This window comes from Chlorocebus sabaeus, chromosome 5 (assembly GCF_047675955.1).
Source record: "Chlorocebus sabaeus isolate Y175 chromosome 5, mChlSab1.0.hap1, whole genome shotgun sequence".
Lineage (NCBI taxonomy): Eukaryota > Metazoa > Chordata > Mammalia > Primates > Cercopithecidae > Chlorocebus > Chlorocebus sabaeus.
The window spans coordinates 52,415,412-52,439,043 of record NC_132908.1 but is presented as its reverse complement, the minus strand read 5'-3'; the positions used below and the strand labels follow the sequence as shown (position 1 = coordinate 52,439,043).

Here is a 23,632-nt window from a genome sequence, read left to right as displayed (position 1 = left end):
AAAACTTTATTTTCTCCACTAACCATCCTTCCTGGAGTATGAGAGCAAGAGGTAGGAAAGGATTAATTTTGTCAGGGGCCAAGGAAATGCAGCCAAAGAGGAAGGTGGTGCCTAGGGAGAGAGTGCACACAAGAAAGCTAATTCGGTTAAGGGTGCTCTACAGAAGAACTAATACCTGATGGTGGCTTTTTAAGGATAAGTGAGATTTTTGCCAATAGTCACTGTTTATTGAATTATAACTAGAAACCAGGCATCCTGCTAGGTGTTTTACATACATTATTTTATTTCATTAATTTTTCCCCAAAATAGGTGCTCAGGTACTGCACTAAGCCCTAAAAACATGACAACAAAGTCCCTGCCCTCAGGAAGCTCTCCATTCAGTAGGGTAGAAATTTATGAAACAATGAGCTAAATCCACCAATAAGAGTTACCATCCATTAAACATCTACTGTGTGCCGGGTATTTTATATTAGGGGCTTTATATGATTAACTCTCTAAACAATTCCTTGAGGTAAATCCCACCACTTCCATTTGATAAATAAAGAATGTAACTAGATGTAGTTGAAAATACCATTTTTTTTCCCAAATGGACCTGTTTTCACGTCTTGTCAATCATATTAAGAAACCTGTGAGCATTGGTATCTCAGAGGTGACATTTAAGCAAGGGAATGACATGACCAGGTCCAAGTTTTTGAGTGGTAACTTCAGCAGTAAGGAGTGGATGCATCAAAGAAGAGACTAAGAGTGGGGAGAACGTCTGGAAGCAGCTGCAATCGTGGGAGAGACAATAAGACCTTGAGTAGAGGGAGTGAGGATGTGGAGGATGACATGGATGCAAGTGGCATTTTTAAGAGAAAATGTACAGAATTATAGAATAATGTGCTATAGGACATTTTTACTTTTCACATTTATCTGATTATTTCCTCTCTAAAGGGGCAGCTGCAAGCTGCAAATAGAGTTCTTGGACTGGGTTGCTGCTTGAGATCTGCCGTGTGATCCTGGAAAAGTCATTTAGCCTTTAGGAGCCTCAGTGCCTTCTCCTGTCAAATGAAAACATTTAACTAAATGATCTCTGAAGTCCTTCCCATTGGAATTCTGTGTGTGGCTCTCTATTTTGCATAGTTGTTTTTTAAGATGGAAAAATAAACTAAGCCACCAGAGGTCCCCACATCCTTATATATTTAGAATAACTATCTTTGCAAAGAAATATTTCTAAAAATTCCCTGCATCCTGATCTAGTAAAATTTCTTGAACTTTCTTAGTATAAAATCCAAGAAAAAAACAGTAAGTTGAAATTAATGTTCACAAAATCTCTAACAAAACAGTGTAAGAAATTAAAGTTTTTAATTGCCATATAATTCTTCATCTTTTAAAAAAGCCAAACAACCATTTGTAATACACTTGATTTGTAGGTCATAAAAGCACATACTGAAAACCTTGAAAAATAAATTGCTGCTACACTGTTAACCAAACATAATACAGGGAAATACAGGTTTGGTTTCTATTAGTGCAAGTAGTATTTTTCATAAAATGATTTTTAATAACTCTCATATTGGCATGGCATCTTATTCTTGAGGAATAAAGATCCACTGAGAGTACAAAATAATTAAAATCCTAAATTTGACACCCATGGGCCTTGGAGGCCCTATTCCTCCTAAGAAGCAATTCAATGGAAATTCTAATAAAAAGTCACCTCTCCTAGGATAAGACCTTGCCCTCTATATCACATTTCCATTTTGTACAGTCATTCAAGACTCACAGTATGAATGTATCCTTTATTTGGAAAGGAAAATCAATCAAAGAAAGGGGAACATGATTGCCACTATCTTTTATGGTTCCCAACACACACCTATATACCCTAATGACTTCAAGCCCCGAACTTTTCCTTTCTAACTTCATCTTTTCTCAGTATCCTCAGTTCTCACATTGACGACTCACTTGACATCTTGGCCACAGATATTCTTCTAGACTCTACTTCAGCCATGGAAACAAACTTATGACTCTAATTTCTGATAAGTTCTTCAATCAGTTTCCCCTCATTATCCATTAGTGTTTATTTCTCCCCTAATCTGGTCTTGCATAGACCATGACAACCTAATGGTCACATCTGGATCTAATCATCCCTCTTTAATCATTCCACTCTCTCTGGCAACATCTCCCTGCCTATCTACACTGGACTTGGGAGTCGGAGTCGGATACTTCTGTATGACCTGTTACTTAGAATCTTTCACTTCTGCCATGCCCACAGTGCCAATCACACATCCTCAGCCACCTCTCCTGATCTTGCCTTCATATTCCTGTTAGGGACCACTGAGAGATGTTAAAAATGTTAAATATGTTCCATGCTTTTCAAGTTGCAATTCCACTTTTACCTCACTCTCCCTGGACAAACGGCATTTCACTTTCAACTTTATAAAGAAGACAGCTTATGTAAACTTACTCCCTTCTTTTGCACCTGAAACTGGCTTCATATCTCCACTCCCCTCTCCTTTCAAATACAGTATTCTCTGTACCTTCACCATACTTAACTTTGCACCATCCTGTCCCAGATGAGGAGCAGACTAAGTGACATGTTTCTCAGATTAACATCTCTTCTTTGTGCTTTTGGTCCCAGAGTCCCCCACTTCCTCTTGGTCCTTAAATTGCATACAAGCAAGATACAAAATTCTTCAGCCTACTATTTAAGACATCCATCAACCAAAGCCAGTCACTTACATAAATGCTTCGTATCACTAAAGCTAGTTTATTCATTTTTTCTTGACCACATCAAGAACATTCCTTTCTACTAAAAAAAAAAAAATGATGAGGAAGATTGAGGAATTATGACACTATAATCAATCTTTTATTTTTTCCTTGCAACAAACAGAAAAGAATTTTAAAAGGACAATCTTAACAAATGTGCAGTTCTAGTTCTTTCTATAATTCTTCTTTTAAATCTTCGAAGAGAAAAAATGCAAAATAAGGAAGATATTTATAAACAATGCTTACTGCTTCCTTCCCAAAAGAACAGAAACATCCAGATGAGACAGAAAGTAAAAGTTAGTGCTTACTGAACACTTACTATGTGCCAGCACATAAGTAACCTTATTACTCCTCAAAACTCTATAAATTAGGTGTCATTATACCCATTTTTGTCAGTGAGAATGCAGGCTTAGAAAGGTTTCATTTTCTCAAGCACATACAGGTAGGTAGTAACAGGATTAGAACAAAAACTCTAGTTAATACCCTTTTTATTTCTCTATTAGTATTCACACATTCCAGAACTTTACCAAGTTCCAGAAGAAATTAGCTTTGTTAGAACAAGTATATATATAGGGGGGTGTGTGTGTGTGTGTGTGTGTGTGTGTAGTTGTGTGATTGAGGTTTTCTAAAAGGCTCATTTTAGATTAAAAACTACAAATAATTGTAGTGCATTTGGATACTTGAATAAACTATATAAATGTCTTTGAATCCTCCTTAAGTAATTAACTCTCTACAGATTTTAAAAGTGATATATACATGTAGCTGTTGATCATAATACTCATCATTAATTGCAATCTTTCCCTAAATCAGAAATTCTCTTTAAATAAAAAAAAACCTTTCTATTATTTTAAGGAAATGAATTGCCCATCACAGAGCATTTTAGGCCTAAAACTAGCTACTATAAGCTCACTATAAGCTTTGTAAATGAATTTTCCTAATGAAAATACAGTAGTCTCCCTTATTTGGCATTTTACTTTCTGTGGTTTTAGTTACCAACAGTCAACCATGGTCCAAACACATTACATGAAAAAGTCTGGAAATAAACAATTCATAAGTTTAAATTGCATGCCATTCTGAGTAGGGTGATGAAATTTCATGCCTTCCTGCTCTACCCTTTCTTCATCACAAGGAGAAGAGGGATGAGTATAGTACAATGAGATTTTGACAGAGAGAAAGAGAAAGACCACATTCACATTCAACTCCTATCTATATTGTTATAACTGTTCTATTTAATTATTAGTTATCACTGTTAATCTCTTATTGTGCCTATTTTATAAATTACATTTTATCAGAGGTACGTATGTTTAGGAAAAAAGTGAGTATATACAGGGTTTGGTACTTTCTGCAGTTTCAGGCATTCACGGGGGGTCTTGGAACATATCCCCTACAGATAAGGGGGGACTTATTATATGTTTAATATGCCCACTACAGACAATTTTTATGTATCTATAATATATACTAGATGGCTTCTAAAGTCAACATGCTTTGAATACAAACTGAGATATAGCCTATGAAGGAAACTGACTGCACAGTCAGTGTAAATGGCTTGTTTCCATTCATAAACTAGCAGAGGCCCACTTAGTGCTTTATAGTGTGACTTAGCATGTATTCTCTCTCATGAGATAAACTAGCAGACTCTTAATTCATGTCACATTTTGCAATGTTTCCTACTAGCTATTTTATTCCCTATGCCCTAAGCCATATCCTTATAAACATATACTTGTGAAGTAGCTGGTTAATAAAAGTATGACTAAAAGATACTTTAAGAACACCCATTATGCCACATTACAATTCAAAGAATAGCTTTTAGTAGAACCATACTGTAGACAGACGTCTTCATCATTGTTCAAGGATGCCAGCAGAACAGTTACACAGGACATGAGGTTTAGAACTAACTATATTTTTAAGATCCAAGAGTCGAGAATATAATAACCTTTTCAAAAACACTGTATGTTTCTATGGTGGGAAGCAGAGAGGGCTGGGAAGAGGTGGTAAGAAAATATTCCTAAATATTAGATTCATTACATCTTAGATATCTAATGATTTTGGTAATTAAAGAGTTTGGTAGTCATCATTACTGAGAGGAAACGTGTGAAACTAAAGGATATGGCAGTCAACATAATGGGGTGTCATGTGACTCACAAAAGCAAGAGTGTCTAAAAGGGCACTTTAATAATTCATTCAAAGTTCATTTGAAAAACCATAAAATTATACCATATTCTTGAATAATACATCTTACATTAGGTTTACCTAATATTCAAGAAGTTCCAAAACCATGTTTAAAATAAGATAGTAGCAAGGATTTCCATCAATTTTAAAGAAAAAGAAAAAAGGGGGTTACTTGAGAACAACCAAAACAATTGAAACTGGAGCAACTAAATGTACTGAGACCACAAACCAATCTCAAGTGGGGCCTCGTCAGACATAGTGCAAAGCTGGAACCTCAGAGATGGCCCAGCTCTTACAGAGCTTCAAGCCAGGGCGTGGTATACTTAGTGCCTGAAGGGCTGCTGGGATACATTTCGGTTAAATCCAACAGTGAGTATTAAAATATTAAAATATCATAAAGTATTCAGGAGTCACCTGGGTGAAAGGGGGAGTCATAAATTTAAAGTAAAAGTAATTAAAATAAGAATATCTGTACTAAATTTGAAGTCCACAAATTCCCATCCTCTTGTTCTGCACCGCAATTCTAATTCATCAAATCTCTGTCGATGCGGCTATTTTCAAGCCGCTGAAAGTCATTTTATTTGTGAAGTTATGGAACAAATAATACATTGTTTTCTTTGCCAGAAAAATATGATCCAAACAGGTCTCAGAACTGGCTGGAGAATGCAAATATTGTAATTTTTTTTTTTTTTTAAAGAAAGAAAGAAAAAAGCCATGACACAGAAAGGAAATGTGGTAATAATGGTCATGACAAAAAAACAAAAAGAGGACTCTGAATACCTCTGTTGTAATGCAGTTTGACCACTGACATGCTACGGCAAAAAAGACAGCTTTGTGTACATTTCTATATGTGCTGCTAGATCTTGTTTTAGCTACAGAGGGGTGCATTGAGAGGAAGAGACAATATCTTGCAGAGAAGATAGCATGGCTTTTTTAAAGTATGAGTTTTCTTTTTTTTTTTTTAAGAAAAGTAAAACAGGCCTAGACTACCTGAGCAGCTATTGAAAAAGCAAGAGCAGTGCTCAGAGTATTTAGAAATATTATGATATAAGGCTTCCTGAAGTGTATTCTATAGAACACTGGTTCCGGGAAATATCCAGAGAAAAAGGTTCTGTAAGTCAGACATTTCAAAGGCACTGAGTAGTCTTGAGAAAAAAAAAAAATCATTTTCTTTACCTTGATACTTTCTAAACTTATTAGTTTTTGTTCCCCAGGAACCTCTAAGAAAAACCCAAGAACAAGTGTGTGTTTTGTTTTCTGTTTTTTTGTTTGTTTGTTTGTTTGTTTGTTGGCCACAGTGAGAGATACTGAGCTGGTTTTAAAAGTGGGGAGGTGTGAAATATAATTAATAAACAGATATTTTCAAGACAGGCAGAAAACATGCAAATCTCAAGAAAATTTCACTAAACTCATTCTGAAATGTAATTTGCCCTCCTAAATCATTTGGTATTGCTAACAATCTCTAAATGGCCAAATCACTAAGCTATCCAACAGAGCAAAATAGTATTCTTGTGAATTAAATTCCACAGTCCTGTCACTTAGGCACTAGATCCCACTCAGAACTCTGTATGACACAGGCAAACTTAAGGTTTTCATTACACAATCCATGGATGCAATTAGAAAATCCAGGAGACCCATGATCAAACTGTCTCTCTTCAGGGACTACCTGAGGGTATTGCTAAAACCCACTGGATTCTGAATTCAGGGGTCCATTCTACATCATATCTAGAAACTAAGAACAGCTCTGGAACCAACCTTTAGAGCCTTAAAAACCTGGTCGAAATTTTCAGAATGTTATAATAACTCCTCTCTCACTACCTGCCACTGTAACTCAAACCAAAAGACTGTCCTGTGAATGATAATACGTGCTGCCTCCTGGACAGAATTTCCTTGGACTTTTCATGTGCAGGGTGATTTCACAGTGAAGTCTTCTGACCTCTATGTCTCTCCCCTAGACCCCAAGTAGCATCTCTTAGCTTTCATAAAATATTTTCTTTAAAGAGGTATGGGGCTCTATCAGCTATGGTCAGCTCCTTTTGTCAGGATGTGAAAATACATCATTCAATTTGGCAGGTGTCAGCCTTAAAGGAGTAAAAAGATGAGAGCAAGGTGATGCCCCTCTGGCCAGCCAGGGTGGTTACATGTTTCAGAATCTAGAGGTGTTTTCTAACATGATTTCAAGGGCTAAATCTGACAGGCTAGGTTTATATACACAATTTGTAAAACACCAGGGTTTATGTTATGGGTGATGGACCTTTATATCTGGTCTCTCTAGACTAGAAGTTCAAAATTAAAGGCAAGGCCAAATCTCAAGTTCCAAGGCTACATTTTGAATGACTTACCTCAACTTCTACCTTTGTGAAGAGCTGGCAGAAAGTAAGCATGCAAAGCTGAATGCTGAAGAGAAAAAAGAAAAGGCTATTTTTATACAGTAATGCAAGTATCACCTTACATTATTCAACAACCATTTCTTTATACACAAATACCCCCACATCACACTTCATACATATTTTGCATTTATAAATGCTACACTGCAGCTATAACACTTTTTGGGCCTAGACAACTAATCTTTTTTTTTTTTTTTTGAGACAGGGTCTTACTCTGTCACCCAGTCTGGAGTACAGTGGCATAATCATAGCTCACTGCAGCCTCAACCTCCTGGGCTCAGGTGAGCCTCCCACTTCAGCCTCCCAAGTAGCTGAGACTACAGGTGTGAACCACTGTGCCCAGCTTAGACAAATATTCTTGACAATTATTATTCAAAAGTTAAATCACCAAATGAATACCAAATACATATTTGAGTCAGACCCTCAGCTCAACAGACTAAACCACAAATTTGAAGTTTCCTTGACAACACAGACTCAAAGGCCCAAGTCCCTAGAGAATACACCCAAGGCCACATTTTAAGGTACGTAAATGTGTTTATAAGAAAACTCCTAGGTAGATCATTACATTTCTGAACTCTTTTTTGACATTAAATCAATGGGCCTTTCTGTAAAAGCGGAAGCTTTATCAAAATTGTCCAGTTATTAATAAATGTTCTAGTTATGAGGAAATCTGGAAAGTTTCAAATTTCATTGTAAAGGCAGACAAAGGCTGTCTTCAAAGTAGTTAAGCAACCCTCTCAAAGATAATGTTTGAAATAGCTGTTCCTACTTATAGCTTTCCAGTACATATTTAGACCCTCTGGATAAGATTTCTACTGGATTTTTAGTTTAGTCTCATTAGACAATTGACCCAGAAACCAGGCAGAATGGATTAAACTACACATTTAAGAAAAGAACCAACCAATCTCTTTTCACCGTTAAGAAATTAAAATATAATTTATCTGTAAAAATTACCTGAGGCGACTTATTTAAGGAATTTAGGAGCTTAAGAATTTAGTTAAAAGAAAGAATTTAGAAAGTAGATATATCACTTTCATAATTAATTATAAATTGTTAATGTGTCAGTTCACAAGTCTTCCATTTGAAAGAAAAACATTTTTTACTATCTATAAACTCTAAAGTCAATCTACACTATCTTGCATAAATTGTTTTTAATTATTTAAATGGAGCTGTAGAATTCAATTACTTTAATAGATGCATATTCTATTCTGAAAATTCTGAATACTGTACAAAATATGAAACCACACATAAAATCTAACCTGTCTTGTCCACCCTACAGACAGACCAAATACTTCTTAGACTGATACAAAACTTCTCTAAGTTTATTCCAAGTTTCCTTTCCCTTGGGATATTTGTTTTGGTATAAAATCTGTTTCTTAGAATCCGTATCTGGAGTAGCACTTTGAGCAAGGGCAATGGAGAAAACAGATTTAGAAGTAACAGACACAGTGCTTAACAATATTAAGTAGATGAGAAGACAAAAGTGGACGTGAGATTTGCAATAGATAGGTGCAATGTGACATTTGAACAACACAAAGTTGTGCCTTTTAAAGATTTTGTGTTTGTTTACAAGTCCTGAAAATTTTTTGACTTTTGAAATATTTTTTCTGCCTTTCATTCCTGAATTCTTTCTCCTAATTTCCTTTTCCTCTTTTCACATACTTCTCAGTTGAGAAGACTAGATTAACTAAACCTGTCTATTATATTTTCTATTCTCAGTTACTCTTCTAGAAAAGCTTTCTCTTATTTGATCAACACATTAATCTGGACTCCTGGGCAACCAAAAAAAGTCTTGTTGGCCACATCACTATCTCTGTAAGGAACTTAACCTGTAAAGGCCCAAAGGATGGCACACCTCAGGAAGTGGAAGTATGCTACGCATCCATTGTTAAGGCACTTTGTTTTCCCAAATACTTTCATACTACCTGTTTCTCCCAATTATCCCATGTCTAAAAGCAATCAGGAATTCAAAATAAGTAATGGCATGAAACATGTATTTTAGTTAAATGAATAAATTGATTTCTTGGTAAGTGAAGGATAATATGCTGTTTAGATATCCTTTACAATTTATGTTCTTTATTTTTGGTGTTATTTGCTTATCTTTAATTATCAAGGACTGGAGCATAACAAGAATATAAATGTTTCATATGTGTTAATATTTATTCTATTGTCCTATCAGTTACATATTCTGATTTAAATTTATTATTTCAAAGCAATGTATATATATACAAAGTGGAGAAATTACGCAGTTTTGATTTCAGAAGTTGGCTGGATTACGCTGAAGGTATCTAAAAAAAGCCTACAATGGGCCTAAGACAACTGATGATTTCCTTAAATATTTCCAAGTGATTGTCACCTATCCATCAACAATGTTATCTGAGCTTTGTGCTTAACAATATGAAAACTGGGTAAGACCCTAAAGGAAGTCTTCAAATCCAGGTGTTTCATATGGCTCTCACCAAAATTTAAACAGGCTCACTTATTTAGAGGGAACTAAACAAACGATCTTGAGAGAAACCAAGTTCCTACATGTTCTGTTCTTTTTAAAGGCCTACTTCACATCAGCTTGCTTAATAATGAAACTGTATTCCTCTTCTCTCTTAAGTAAAGTGCTTATAGAAACTGCTGATTCCAATGCTTTTCAAATCCAACAACAGAACTGAAATCTTGGTTAGTTATTTTTTCAACTCATATCAGACACATCATAGCTATTTCAGGCCATATGACTAAATTTTTCTGAATGGCTTAAACCAACATAGTAAGTAAGGATAGAGACACTGGATAATGCCAAATCTGCAATGGAAATAAAACTGCAAAATTAAAGCTAACTATGATGCAAACTAGGTCACTTACAAACTAGCAGACAAACACTTGAGACCCATTTGAATGAGACAGATGACTAGAATTTTGCATACAGGGGACTTGAGGGGTCAGTGGTCAAGATAGTGCAAGACAGTGATGCTCTCTACAGAGACTTATCAGTTATAAGACTTAGGGCTCTGATCAGAAATCTTTATGTTTTTAAATATAATAAGAATTTAAAATAACACTTTTTTAAAGAATGAATAAATGATCTTGCTTTTTCTTCACTAAAATAAAATGTATATAAACTAATAATGGACATAAGTGACTTACAATGTATATCCTTGCCATGTCCAGGTCACAGTATCCTATAATAACAAAACTATTTTAGCTGTTAGTCTGGAGGAAAAACACTATATAAAATAAAGATCTTATTTTAATATGGGGATTCATTTATTTTTTTCTGAAACTAAAAGCAACACGTTGAGAAGTAAAATGTAAATACATTGTTATTAAAGAACAGTGAACTGACCTATGAATTCTTGGATTACATATCTGCATAGCAAAGATCTTCCTAATGTCAACAACTTTTGATGAAATGACTTGCTCTAATTTTTTAAAAACTATTTTACATGCTTAGCCACTTTTCTTCTAATATGAATATAACTGGATAATTAATTTGCTTACAAAAAACTCAGAATATATCAGTTTTCAAAAAAAAGCTTATTTGGGGGAAATAAAATAATATGAACACACAATAAATCAAACCTATAGGCAGAAGTACAATGAATAAAAGTTTTATAGATTTTAATTATTTTTTTAACCATAGATGTCCAAGGTTGAAAAACCAGCCTCTAAATACAAAACTGATTTGATCAATAACCCTTAAACTTACATAGTAGAGATAACTAATAATTATATCCTGGCTTTTAATATAAATTCTCTCATAAAGAAAGTTCCTCACAGAACCAAAACATCCCCTCAAAAATCTTTCTTTAGGAAAATGGTGGTACAATCAATATCTAGAAGACAACAATGTATCCAACTGGAATAGAAGAGACCATTTCCTGAATCAACTCTGGACTTTATATAAGATGTTAAGTTAGGCCAGGCATGGTAGCTTATGCCTGTAATCCCAGCACTTTGAGAGGCCAAGACAGGTGGATCACTTGAGGTCAGGAGTTCAAGACCAGCCTGGCCAACATGGTGAAGCCCTGTCTCTATTAAAAATTCAAAAATTAGCTGGGCATGGTGGCACATGCCTGTAATCCCCACTACTCGGGAGGCTGAGAAAGGAGAGAGAATCACTTGAACCCAGGAAGTGGAGGTTATAGTGAGCCAAGATCGCACCATTGTACTCCAGCCTGGATGACAGAGCAAGACTGTCTCAAAAAAACAAAAAAACCCAAAAAACAAACAAAAAAAGATGTTAAGTTTTCTCAGGTGTTTTCTTATTTAATTAAGCTACTTATTACCAAGGCTCACACAATTAGTAAGTACTGAGGCAATAATGAAGGACCAAGCCTCTTCCATATTTATCCTGCTATTTCAATACTTCTTCACTAGCAATGAACACTGAACCAAGAAAAATTTCCTTCTAGAGTTAATGAAAATCACAAATTTGTAACTATTCATTCTAATGAGACCCTAATCTGGGAATTAATCACGCCAACATGGTGACAACAGAGTAGAGGCTAAGAAAATATCTTCCTGAAGTTCAGTAATAGCAAAATAATATTTAATATTAGTATCAATGGATATGTGCCTATCTTGCAAAATTTTAAAAACTAGATGTGGTGAGCAGAATGAGCTCTCCCATTTGCTTCCACCATTTATCTGTTCACAGCCTTATTTATATATTAAAAGGGGTTCCAGAGAATCTGTGCTACTTGGAATACTGAAATTCATCCTGTGGTGAAATACTATGCTTACCAGCTTGTTTGGGTATCTGAGGAGGACTGGCTGCACTGGAACTCCTGGAATGAAGGCTCCTGCAACCATGTTGAAATTTTATAATGTGTTTTTATATGAATAAAAGTTTTATGATAAAGACAAAATTAATAAATAGTATAAATAGACTGAATATTTTAAGAGTATGTATAACAAATCGTTTGCTAAATGTTGATAAATCCCTAGTACTTACCAAAATGAGGGATTTTTTTTGAATTAAGAACTACTGAAGCAAAATATTAAATGCTGTGCCTATGTCACTTAAAATATTTGTTTATTCATTGATTTATTTGTCCACTTTTTTTCATTTTCCAAGTGTTAATATTAAACAGAATTTTTTAAGTAATGATAAAATCGAGACAAAGAAAAAATAAGAAAGCCTACATGAAACCAAATGCTTGAAGCAAGAACTACCATACTTGCTAGAAGTGAGTCATAACTTTGCTGCTGAGCATTCTAGCAGCTAATACAAAAACATTTTAAAGTATTACAAATTATAATGAAGCTGCATTCACTGACTTCTAATGTTAAAAAAGAAATGAACCTCAGAAAGCAACTGAAGACATTATAATGATAATGAGATAGGTTTTCTACTTGATGGCATAGAACCTCACCTGTCTGTGAGGGTTCCCAAACATACACACAGCCACACATCCTAAGCATACATGCATGGAGTGGACACTCCAAGGGGAGAGGAATTATGACACCAAAAGAGAAAGCAAAGCAGTAAGTTCTGTGGATCCACAGTGTTAAAAAAGTTGCAATCAGAAAAGAAAAAAATGTTCAGAGCAAGCTCAAGAGTTATTTTGTGTATTTCTATAAAATCATTTGCAAAATCTTCCATATTACTTTGTTAGAATACATAATTTAATTTTTCTCACCTGGTTTAAAAGTAATCAAACAGGAACGATTAGTACAAGTACCTTCTGGGAAAACTAGTATCTTGGGAAAAAAGGAATAGATTTAATATTTCAATCTAATTAATAAATTACCTCTTTACTTGCTTTCTTATGACTTCACAAACAGCTGCCAATGCTTAAAAAACAAAAATGAAATAAAAGGCTAACACTTGATTCTAATGAAAGCTACCATCAGATTATTCAATTTTCTTGTACAGAAAGTGTTGTCTATTAATTTAATTAGAAAATGGATTTAAGTTTTAACAAATGTCTCTTAATGATAAAACTAATGATCTGAATAAACTTAAAAGATGTAGAGCATAATTCATGGTCAAAGTGTGCATTAGGCTACATTAAATTCTTTCTTCTGCTATATATGCTTAACCAAATAATTTCCAATTTTGTTTCAGTTTTCCCATTAATATTTACTCCCACAACATATAGTTCAGGCATGTCTTGAGGACAAAGGAAAAAAGATATGTGTACAATGTGCTTTATATTTACTTGAATTAGTTGACATATGGAATACAACTTAATATCTTTTTTTCTTTTTGAGGCAGTGTTTTTAGCTTTTAACATACTTCTTCATGTTTTCAAAGTAAAAGATAAGCAGCATGTTAGCTTCCCCATTAACTAAGTAAAATAGCAACTTAATTTTCTGATGCTTTTAAAATTTAGCCATGAATAAATTGCTAAGTGAATAAAATAAAATAAAGTAAAATCCTGCACTCACAGCAGTTAGAAAAGTGTTTTTATGATAATTAGATAGGGAAAACATTATTGGGCTACATTGCCACAATAACAGGTTATTTATAAAATAAAAATTATGAATAGATATAATTCCATTTTCCAATTTAAAAGTGGGTTTCCTATAACAAGGGGATACAATATCAAATATATTTTACTCAGTGAAAATTCAACAACTAAACTACTAACAATTAATGGATATACAGTGAATTGTAAAATCTCAGAGCTGGAAGGGGCCATAAAAGTCACCTAGCATCTCTAATGCTTTAATTCTTTCTACAATAGTGGTAGTTCAGCCAATGCCTGAAAATTCTAGAAAAGGATTCCACATCAGACCATTCCACTTCTGGACAGAAAGTTCTTCCTCAAGATGAGCAAAATGAGCTGAAATTTATCTATTTGTTATCTCCCACCTACCACTGCTAGATATATTCTTTGGATCCACAGAGAAAAATCAAACCCTACTCCCAATGCCACCTATTCTCAATCCTCTTTTTAATCATTCCTTCCATGCCTTGGTGTCTAAAACAACCTGTTTGGTCACATACTTTCTCTTGGACTTTAACATCTTCATGTCATCATGTGTGGCCAGATAACTGTAGGACTATTAGTCTGCTAGAGATGAGTTGTTTTCAACTGGGCAAAGATAAAGGGGTTCCTATTAGAATCACCCTTGGCTTATTTTGCAGTAAATGTTACCCCCCCCAATCCCCCCATTCAAGGGAAGGGGATGGTGAGATGGTAAAGTTTGAAAAACAGTTCTACAGGTGATTTTGATATGCCCCTTGAACTGAAAAGCACTATCTAAATATACCTCAGGTGAGATTAAAGATCTTAATCATTTACCCACCACAATATTGAGTATAACTGAGCTTATATAATTAAGCTTCTAAAACATGAAATAGGAGATACTTTAGTATAATAGTAATAGATACTAAGGTATTTCCTATCTCATCTTTAAAGTGGTAATTAAATTTAGAGTTAGAGAATCAAATTTTTATAACACAAAGAGAAAATTGCTTCAAAGAGTTTGGAGAATAAAAAAGAAGGATACATTTAATTCCATGGAGTATCTCATGGGGAAGAGGACTTCTTAATACTTGCTACTGTATTTATTCTGCACTTATTATGCTAAAGATACCTAGTATAGGTGTCCACAGATAGCAATATCTGTGGATCCAAATGAATAAGTCTACAGACATACAATTAACAAATTCCCAATATGTTTAAATTAACATCTACCATGTTTTACCTGGGGCCATTCTCCTCCTGATGTTGTTCGCTTTATTATTTCATTTATTGTGTTTTTTCGGGAATCCGGATCTACACGGGACACCAAAATTGGTTGCACAGCCCGTAACATTCCTTTAAAACAAATGAAAAGTCACAGGCAAGCCATTTTTTGGCTAAAGCAACCACAGCAATAATGCTGGATATATAACACATTGTATGGAAAATTTAAATGAGCAAATCAAAGAGAACCATTCAAAAACAATTTATTAGAACTTAGCTTCTAATTTTGAAAGGAGAAGTGGATATTTACAATTAAAAACATTTTATTAATTTAACAGAAGTAAGCAGCAAAAATACAAAAGAAACAAATATAATTTTCTCCCTAAAGGTCTCCTAAAGGTCTTCTTCCTCAATTGACATTAAACCTTTGGAATATGCTACAAGATTATTGTTTTACTTTAGGAATACCTTGAAAAGTGAATTCATAGTACACATAAGTAGGAGTAACCATTACTCATAATACTGCAATTTTCAGCACAACATTTTTTTGAAATAGCTTCCTAGCACATGAAAAATCAATTTACCAAAAATCTATTGCTACACAATTTTTCAGGAAAAAGCCACATTACACAAAGCATGGAAGTTACATTAAAAAAAAAAAAAAAAAAAAAAAGTGTCTTAGCTGAATGACAAAGCTGCAAGAACTACTATTACTTTTCCAGAGCACTGAGGCAACATCAGGGAACTTTCACACTCTCTCATCATCTGATGTTTGCAATAACCTTGGGACAACAGGGAGTAGTTACTTGGAGACAATTCTTGAGGGACACCAAAGCATGTGGTAGGAAAAACACTTCACTTGCGTCATTATTTTTTATGGCAGGAAGTACCTATTGTTCCACATCATAATTTTCAAAGAGCTACACATAGGTCCCTCATGGAGATTTGGGGGGCAATAATGAAGAAAACAGAGTGAGGAGAAATCACTTACTGCATTTAGCAGCCTAACATCCTGAAGATAAATTCATGAAACAGCATATACCTGTGTTTTCACAGATTCTCTCAAATCAAACATGGGTTAAATTCTCTCAAATCAAGCATGAGTAGTATCTGAAAACTAGTCTTTCTGGCTATATACAAGAACAGAAAGACATAATGATATAGTGATAAAAAGTTTTAAAGAGTTATGAAGCTATAAAAGGGAAGTCTAATCTTTTTTCATAAATATACTATTTCCATGTAGTAACTTATTACAATAAAGTAAATATGTTTGAAATGTTTAAACTTTTTAAAAAGTTTATCAATAAACTATATACAATTATTTTAATTTAAAGCATGAGCATGAAAATATTTTATCTACGTTACCTTACAAGTACTTACTGCCAATCAGAGGGACTTGTGCATTCTCATTTCGAGATACCATAGAAGGTAACCCAGCTACAACACAGGCAATTCCATCAAAGAATGTTGAATGAGGGGCAGCAACAAAAACCGGTGCTTCCAAAGGACTTGCAATCCTTCCTTTTACAGAAACTATAAATCCCATTGAAAAGAACATAGCACGACCCAGAAATTTCAAAGCTGTTTGAGTAATTTTCCTTTGAAAATATAGAAAAGACATAATTAGCTTTGTTAATTAAAGCTAGCAGCAAGGTTTTACTCTATAATACAATAAGAAAACCAAAATATGTCAGAGTATTTCATATGAAAATATGAGCTGAGGAGAATAATAGCTAACACTTACATGGAGCTCCTTCTGCCAGGTGCTAGGCACTATTCTAAATGCTTTACATACAGATTAATCTCTTTAATCCTCAGCCTAATCTTTTGAAGTAGGTATTTTGAAGTTATTAGTCCCATTTTATAGATGAGAAAACTGAGGCACAGAGAAGTAATTTGCCCAAAGATATGTGTGGCTAAGAAACAGCTCCATCATTCTGAGACTATAAAGTACTAAAAATGAATTTTCAACACACATCCCCTACTGAGATATCCAAATCAGTATTGTCCTTCAAAGTGGTTATCTTGGGAATCCACATTTGTGTAATGAAGATGCTACTATCTCCTAAAACACTTTTGGAACTCTCACACTGAAACTGTTCTCAGAATTATTTTAGGAATTTTTTTTAAAAGTCTTGTAATCCATATTGTTACAGTTTTTAGATATCATCAACAATCATCAGAAGTGAGTTCATCATCTCACTTCCCTGGAACAGAGATGCACTTAAGCAATTCCAGAAACTACTTTTTAAAAAAACCTTTAAAAAAGATTCTGCCATTATAGATTAGTTAATTTATCAAACTGTGTCAGGAACTATGCCAGACACACAAGGCAAGATCCAGTTAAGCAGGGAAACAAAAATGTATTCCTAGAAGTGCAAACACAGGAGGGATATCTCGGTATGTGAATAAGCACATAGCTTTTTATGAAAAATAAAATATGTACATCATCCAGGAGGTATCTAATGAGAGTGTTTTTTTTTTTTTTTTTTTTTTTTTTTTTGAGACGGAGTTTTTCTCTTGTGCCCAGGCTGGAGTGCAGTGGCACAATCTTGGTTCGCTGCAACCTCTGTCTCCCAGGTACAAGTGATTCTCCTGCCTCAGCCTCTCGAGCAGCTGGGATTACAGGCGCCCACCACCAGGCCTAATTTTTGTATATTTTAGTAGAGATGGGGTTTCACCACGCTGGTCAGGCTGGTCTTGAACTCCTGACCTCAAGTGATCTGCCTGCTTCAGCTCTTTTTTTTTTTTTTTTTCTTTTTTTTCTTTTCTTTTTTTTTTTTTTTTTTTTTTGAGACGAGTCTTGCTCTGTCGCCCAGGCTGGAGTGCAGTGGCGCGATCTTGGCTCATTGCAAGCTCCGACTCCCGGGTTCACGCCATTCTCCTGCCTCGGCCTCCGGAGTAGCTGGGACTACAGGCGCCCGCCACCACGCCCGGCTAATTTTTTTGTATTTTTAGTAGAGACGGGGTTTCATCGTGTTAGCCAGGATGGTCTCAATCTCCTGACCTCATGATCCACCCACCTCAGCCTCCCAAAGTGCTGGGATTACAGGCGTGAGCCACCGCGCCCGGCCTTCAGCTTTTTAAAATAGGATTCTCGTCTAATTCTCTCCACATTTTTGTAATAATATAGTGAGGAGCTATTAGCAACTAGCTCCAAAGAAGTTTCTGTGACTTTTATTTCACAAGAAGGAGATAAAGAAAGCCACAATACTTTTCCAGAAGGCACAGAAACTGTACCTCCCTTTCTTCTCCTTTAGTTTAGCGATGAGATTTCTACTAATGTAATGAGACGAAGTATATTCCTTTATCAAATTTTCACACCTCTTATTTTTTATCCATAGTGATGTAGCTTCTGATAACTATATTTATCCCATATTCTGAGCCATTAAACACTCCTATTTAACATATTTAAAGAATGGCTCTAAGTCTGGTCCCACATAATAACTTCGACATTACCTGTTTGAGAGGAGAAAGAGATACTGCTTTAATTGACAAAAGTAAAACTTTCTTTTCTAACATTTATTATATCTATTGTCTGGATTACTTAGACCATTCCTTCTATCATCCTACGTTTTCATAAGCCACTGACAATAAAAACCAAAGAGGTAATCTGAAAAGAATTGTTGAGTCATAAAAACATCCCTTGAAGCATTGTTTTATACTACACAACCTTGAGTTATAAAACAAAGGAGTATGATTTGCAAGAACTGAGAGTTCTCTGGGGCATTGCCAACATTGAATCCATTTCCACTTTGATAGTGACATTTGTTCACTGGAACATGAACTGAACAGCAAACTACATATTTCTTTAAAAGTTTCTAGAACAGTCTTTCTCAAAATTTTTGGAGGATGCATTCACATTTGAGATTTAAATACAAAAATATCCTTGCGTATAAAAATTGGGCAACAATTTCAAAGAGTTTGACAATGCCCTAAAACCCATGTACAGATTTGGAATTCACATGGAATCCGTGGAGTCCACATAAGAGGCTGCACTTTTAAGGCATACAGATCACAACAATTTGGTTCTGTTCAACAAAAATAAACTTTCACCAGTAGCTTTGTTAACTCATGATCAGTTTCTCCTCTATCACCATCTTAATTAGATAATGCCTGAAAAGCAGTTCCATTCTGCCTCATGCTAATGTTTAAAATAACTATACTATATTGGTTAATAATTATTATTAATAATTGTTATAATAGAAATTACTACTAAAGTAATTAATAAATAATATAACTAATCCACTTATGCCACTGCAGAAACCTGTAGAGGGAGAAAAGCAAATGTGAAAACTGAGGAAGAACAGAAGAGAGCAAGGTATTTTGTAGCTTCAGTGGTTTCAAGTACAGTAGTTGGGTATCTTTCTGAACTAGGGATGTATCGCATTTGGCAATAACTCAGAAAACAAAATATTTTAACATTAGGAAATTACAACTTTTAGGAGATTATCATAATGTAGTTGGCATTTGGGCAGTACTTTCTACATATTTCATATGAGAAATAAAAATAAATTATTTATTATTGAGTAGGCTGATAAAACTGTAAAATTTATTATTGAGTAGGCAGATAAAATCACTGACTAAACTATGATGAACTCTTTTTACATTGATTTAATATATGTTAATTTAATATTATGTCCTAATATTTTGGACAAAATCATTTCTTACCTCCTCCAACCAGTTACTGGGTGGGTCAGCTTTTCAGGACAGCATACTGTTGAAATTGCAGCAAATGGCCATGCAAGTAATAAAATTAAAGCAACCAATAAGACACGAATTGGAAGCAGGATAATCCCAAGAAGAAAAATCTGAAAGTCAAATTTGGTAAAAATAAATGAATGGACATTATTTTAATTCATATCAAACAGAAACATGTAACAGGAGACTTTTATGGTGTTCATGCATTTAGTCAAGGATGAATTGACTACTACCCTGTACCAGACAAGGATTTAAGCACAAAGAAAAAAACAAATTATATCTGACTTCACAAAGCCTACTGTGTAGCAAGAGAAACACTAAAGAAGACCATAAGACAAATGATCTGCATACCCATGAAAGCGAATAGAGAATGTTGGGGGAACAAAGAAAAGGTGTATTTGATTTAGCAGCCAGGGAAAGCTTCCTGGAGGAATTGTAGCCTGAACAATCTTGCAATAAGTAGGAGCTAGCAAGGTAAGAAGGAGAAATTGCTTTTTCAGAGCTTTAGGTAGAAGAGTAAAGGCATCAGAGTGTGAAGAAGTAAATACATTGTTTTATATACCTGCCAGAACTTTATAACCAATAACAATAAGATAGATGCGAAAATAAAAAAATTAAGAAGAAATGAAAAGTAAATAAATAAGAATAGCAAATAATACATGAATCCTTACTATGTAATATACCAGCCATTCTAAGCACTTGGCATGTAGTAACTTATTTAGTTTTTACAACCTTAAGTTTCAAATTTTACAAACCAGAAGGGAGTAACACAGAGGAAGTTAAATTGCTTAAGATCACAAGTGGTAGAACCAGGATTTGAACTTAGTTTGGTTAATTCTTTTACTGTACTGCCATTTGAGTAAAATAGATTGTGCTTATGTATGACACATTGTCTTTTTTTCTATAAGCCAATTATATTACTCAAACAGTAGCCTTCTTTTTCTGTCTCTACTAGCCCTTACATGATTCTGAGCACCATCAAATAATTTAGAAAAAAAATGCCAAAATATTCTAATTATCTGATCTTTAGAATATTAAATAGTAACACAAGGAAATGTACAGATCTAAAGTATACAATTCAGTGAGCTTTAATAAATATATACTCATGTAACCACCACCACAATTAAGACACAAAACATATTTACCACTCCCAGAAAGTCATCTTGTGCCTCTTCTAGTCAAACCCTATATTCTTAGGTAACAAATGCTAGATTTCTATCACCATAATTTAGTTTTATCTGTTCTTAAATGTCACATAAATGGAATCATACTTTATGCATTCTTCCACTTAATACTTTTTATTCCACTATGTTGTTTCATACATCAGTAATTCATTCTTTTTAATTGCAGAGTATTATTCTACTATGTGACCATATGACAATTTGCTTATTGATTATCCTACTGATTAACATTTGAGTTGTTTCCAATTGTGGGCTATTATGAATAAAGCCACTGTGAATATTCTTGTACAAGCCTTTATGTGAATATGTTTCCATTTCTCTTAAGTAAATACCTAGGAGTGAAAATGCTGGCTCATAGATGTTATTTAACTTTATAGCAAACCACCAGTTTTCCAAAGTTATATCATTTAAAAGTATCAGTGGAAATGTGTGAGAATTTTCAGCTGCTGTACATCCTTGCCAGCATTTGGTATTGGCAGACTTTTAAAAAGCTTTATTAAGGTATAATGTACATAAAAGAAAAAACATCTATTTTAAGTTTATAGATTACGAGTTTTTCAAATGCATACCCCTATGCAATGACCACCACAATCAAGATATTTACATCATCCCAAAAAGTTTTCTTTTGCCCTTTGCAATTAATACACCTTCCCCAAACCTAAGCAACCACTGATAGGCTTTTTTCACTGTAGTTTTACCTGCTGTAGATGTTCATATAAATAAAATCACATAGCATTTATTTACCCTTTTATATCTGGCTTGATCACTTCATATTTTTGAGAGTCAACCATATTGTCATATATATCAGTACTTACTCTTTTTAATTGGAGAGTACTATTCCATTGTATGAATATATTACAATCTATTTATTTACTTGTTCATGGACATTTGGCCTATTATAAGTTCTCAGCTATTATAGCTCATATGAACATTAATGTTCAAATCTTTGTGTGACCATACATTTTCATTTCACTGAAAATAAAATCATTGGGGCATAGGGCATGTTTAACTTTATATAACACTATAAAACTGTTTTCCAAAGTGACTTCACCAGTTTATATCCCCAGCAAGGTATGAGAGTTCCTGTTGCTCCACATCCTTATATGGTATGGTTATTTTTTTGTTTGTTTGTTTGTTTTTGAGACGGAGTCTTGCTCTGTCGCCCGGGCTGGAGTGCAGTGGCTGGATCTCAGCTCACTGCAAGCTCCGCCTCCCGGGTTGACGCCATTCTCCGAGTAGCCGGGACTACAGGCGCCACCTCACCCGGCTAGTTTTTTGTATTTTTTTTTTTTAGTAGAGACGGGGTTTCACCGTGTTAGCCAGGATGGTCTCGATCTGCTGACCTCGTGATCCACCCGTCTCGGCCTCCCAAAGTGCTGGAGTTTTTTTTATTTTTAATGTTAGCCATTAAAGTGGGTATAAAAGAATATCTCATGTGGCTTTAATCCACATTTCCTTGATGAACAATAATGCTGAATACATTTTTCATATACTTCTTGGTCATTCCTTTAACTTCTAATATTAGTGTCTGTTCAAGTCTTTGGCTCATTTTTACTGGTTTGTTAGTCTTTTTCTTATCAATTTGTAAGAGTTCTTTATATAAATGTATACAAGCCCTTTGTCAATATATGCGTTGAAAATACTTTTTTCCTCATTCTGTGGCTTGCTTTCTCATTTTCTTAGTGGTATCTTTTGATTAAAGCAATTTTAATTATGATGAAGTTTAATTTATCAACTTTTATTTTATGTTTAATTATTTTCTGTGTCCTTCTGAAAAAATCTTTACCTCAAGTTCCTAAAGATACTCTATATTCTTTTCTTCTAGAAGCTGTATGATTTTCACTTTTACATTTCAATCTGTGGTCAATCTTAAATGACTTTTTTTGTGTGGTATGCAGTGTGGATTAAGGTTCATTTTTAACCATAAATTTATCCAGTTGTTGCAGCACCAAAAGACTTGACATTCCTCAATGAATATTCTTGGCAACTTTGCAAAAAATCAATTGAATATTAATGTATGGATTTTCTTTCTGTTGCATTGATCTGTTCATCATACCTCTGTCAATACTCTGCTACCATATTTACTACAGTGTTGAAGTAAGTCTTGAAATCAAGTAGTGTATGTCTGCCCATACATTCTTCTTCATCATTTTTCTGAAGGCATTTTAGATACTCTGCATTTCCATATAAGTTTTAGAATTGTCAGTTTTTACACATACATAAAAGCCTGTTAGAATTTTTACTGAGATTTCAAAATGAATCTACAGAACAATTTGGAGGAAATTGTCATTCTAATAATATTGATTTTTCCAATTCATAAACATGGTATATCTCTCTATGTAAGTCTTCATTAATTTCTCACAGAAATATTTTGTAGTTTTCAGTGTAGTGGTCTTATATGGTTTTTCCTAAGTATTGAATGCCATTTTATTGCTGTTATAAATTAGATTACTTGATCTCATTTTGCAATTGTTTGCTCCTATAGTATATAAATGTAAAATTGACTTTTGATCTTTTATCCTTTGACCTGGTCAAGTTCACTTACTGGTTTTCGTAGTTAGTTGTTCTGTTGATTCCTTAGGAAGTTCTTCGTATACAGTCTATACCATTTGTGAATACGACAGTTATACTTTTTCCATTGTAATCCATATGTCTTTTATTTCCTTTATTTTCTTATTGTACTGGCTATGATCCCTAGCATAATGTTGAACAGAAGTGGTGAACAAGATATTTGTCTTATCTCAAACCTTTGAGGAAACAGATTCAATATTTTACCACTATGATATTAATTGTGGGTGTTTTGTAGATGCCTTGTATCTGA

General features: G+C 34.2%; 1 protein-coding gene across 2 annotated transcripts in view; it reads right to left on the bottom strand.

Moving 5' to 3' along the window:
- The window catches only part of LPCAT2 (lysophosphatidylcholine acyltransferase 2), a 78,286-nt gene that overhangs the window by 39,433 nt on the left and 15,221 nt on the right, over positions 1–23,632 (bottom strand). For both annotated transcript variants that reach the window (XM_007993330.3, XM_038008470.2), the window contains exons 2-8: positions 19,601–19,740; positions 16,310–16,527; positions 14,949–15,061; positions 12,932–12,992; positions 12,033–12,091; positions 10,434–10,468; positions 7,254–7,308 (exon numbers count right to left, since the gene is read on the bottom strand). In XM_007993330.3, coding sequence (XP_007991521.2) covers positions 7,254–7,308; positions 10,434–10,468; positions 12,033–12,091; positions 12,932–12,992; positions 14,949–15,061; positions 16,310–16,527; positions 19,601–19,740 — 681 coding nt within the window. The remainder of the gene's footprint in view (positions 1–7,253; positions 7,309–10,433; positions 10,469–12,032; positions 12,092–12,931; positions 12,993–14,948; positions 15,062–16,309; positions 16,528–19,600; positions 19,741–23,632) is intronic.